This window comes from Lucilia cuprina, chromosome 3, assembly GCF_022045245.1.
Source record: "Lucilia cuprina isolate Lc7/37 chromosome 3, ASM2204524v1, whole genome shotgun sequence".
NCBI lineage: Eukaryota > Metazoa > Arthropoda > Insecta > Diptera > Calliphoridae > Lucilia > Lucilia cuprina.
This window is the reverse complement of record NC_060951.1, coordinates 2294052-2296045: the sequence shown is the minus strand read 5'-3', so window position 1 is coordinate 2296045 and position 1994 is coordinate 2294052. Positions and strand designations below refer to the sequence as shown.

The 1994-nt window shown below is 38.5% G+C and overlaps 1 protein-coding gene across 1 annotated transcript; it reads left to right on the top strand.

Moving 5' to 3' along the window:
- LOC111679762 (flocculation protein FLO11-like) lies at positions 1-1994 on the top strand. Its single transcript, XM_023441359.2, has 2 exons — positions 1-1025; positions 1087-1994. Exons 1-2 carry the CDS (start codon positions 41-43, stop codon positions 1695-1697), a joined length of 1596 nt encoding a protein of 531 aa, XP_023297127.2. The 5' UTR covers positions 1-40; the 3' UTR covers positions 1698-1994.

The following is a 1994-nucleotide window of genomic DNA, read 5'->3' as shown; positions in this document are numbered from 1 at the left end:
CAATTGCTGCAAATTAATTGTAAATTTAGTTTAAAAATTCATGGTAGTTAGTTGGAAGGTAAGTTTAAGTGTTAGACTGTTACAAACAGTTCTTATTTGGAGATCAAACATAACGGTTGTCCTAAGGATTGCAAACGGAACGTGTAATATAAAAACGAAATTTTTTTACATTAATAAAATGAGATTAATTTATGGACAATTGTTGCTGGGGCTGTTGGTAGCTAACAGTGCTGTAACGTGGGCTCAATCAATGCCTGCTTTAGTGGAGGAACGCGATAAGAGAGCTGTTACTGTGGATTTTGGGCAATTTGTGCGTAATTTGTTATTGAAAAGTGCGGCAGCTAGTGAGACGAAGGCTAATATTTCACGTACAGTGGCTAATTACAAAGTAAGTACACCAGCACCTAGAAGACCTACTACAGCTAGAACTACCACTACTGCAACAACTACCACCACTACCCCAGCAGCGCCGGTGGCTGTACCCATACCTTTCTTTTTCAATAAAAACGATTTCTTTAAGTTTCCTTTCGATTTGAGTGGACCAATTAATAATAAATTCAATTACAATGGTGGTGGTTATATTAATTTCGACTACGATGATTTTGTGGGTCCAGCAGCAGTACGTCCCGGACGCCGACGAAGACCCACTACCACCAGCACAACAACGACTACCACCACCACTACTACCATGGCACCAACAACAACAGCTGCTCCCGCACCTGCACCAACAGCAGCTCCATTGCCACCTAGAAGAATACCTGTACCTCGCAGACCTTTTGGTTTATTGGCCAAACAAAAAGTTCCCTATTATGATTATTACAATGATTATGATTATAATTATGATGATAGCGATGTCAATCCAGCACCAGCAACTGCTGCCCCCACTCCAGCAGCAACTGCCCCGGCCCCAGTTCCCGCCAGTTCTCCTGCTCCCAGAGCCCAAAAACTGCCAGCTCAAGCTCGTGTATCAGGACGTATACCTCAGCTGCGTCATCGTTTGGTATATCAGTACCGGCAACCAGATGGTATAGTACAAGAACTAAATAATAATTGCCGTTATATAGGCTTTACTCGCTCACTTTGCAGATATCTCTATCAATAAGGCCGCCGCTAACCCAGCACCAGCTCCAGCAACAACAACAACAGCAGCACCTCCACCAGCAGAAGATAATAGCACTAACGATGCAGAAGAAGTTCCAGCAGAATCTGCACCAACTACCAATGACTATACAGACTATACAGATAACACTGGACAGGACTATAATGATGCTACCGATAATGCCAATGCTGATCCAAATGCTCAACCCAATACTCTACTCAATGTTGATCCCAATGTGGCACCCAATTTTGAACCTAATGTTACTCCGAATGCTGCTAATGTTCCTAATGTTGATCCCACTGTGGCTCCCAATAATGATGCTGCTGCTCCTCTTGCCGACCCCATAGCTGATCCCCTGGCTAATCCTAATGCTGATCTGAGCTTTAATAATGATATTGGTAATATTAATGTACCCGCTAATTATGATTTTAATGCTGCTGCCCCCTATCACGATCAATTTGCCCCTAATCTTAATGATCCCTCTGGTATTGGTAATTTTATACCCCCTACACAAGATTTTCCATTTAATCCACAACAAGACTTTAATTCTCAATATCCCCTTAATACCGCCACACATTATTCTGTGCGCTATTATTGAAATTTTTAATTTGATTTTTTTTTCTTTAAAATTGTTTAATTAATGTACAATTTCTGTCATTTTGCATTTTTTTATTTTTTATCTTAATTTAGTTTTAAATATGTTTTATATTATAACGTTTAAAATAAATAATTAGTTATTAATAAATATAATAATATGGAAAACATAATAACAACAACTTTTAAAACGTAATGGGGTTGAAGGTCCAAAAATGACCTTTCAAAGTTCTGTATACTATTTTCATTGTTAATAAAAATGATTTTGAAATCTTTAATAAACTTTAAATTTTAAAATAAA

Bases quoted from the DNA above. Each gene is read 5' to 3' on its own strand.
- LOC111679762 (XM_023441359.2), top strand. From the start codon at position 41: ATGGTAGTTAGTTGGAAGGTAAGTTTAAGTGTTAGACTGTTACAAACA. The intron at 1,026-1,086 runs GTATAGTACAAG...CTCACTTTGCAG, and splicing joins TCAGTACCGGCAACCAGATG to ATATCTCTATCAATAAGGCC.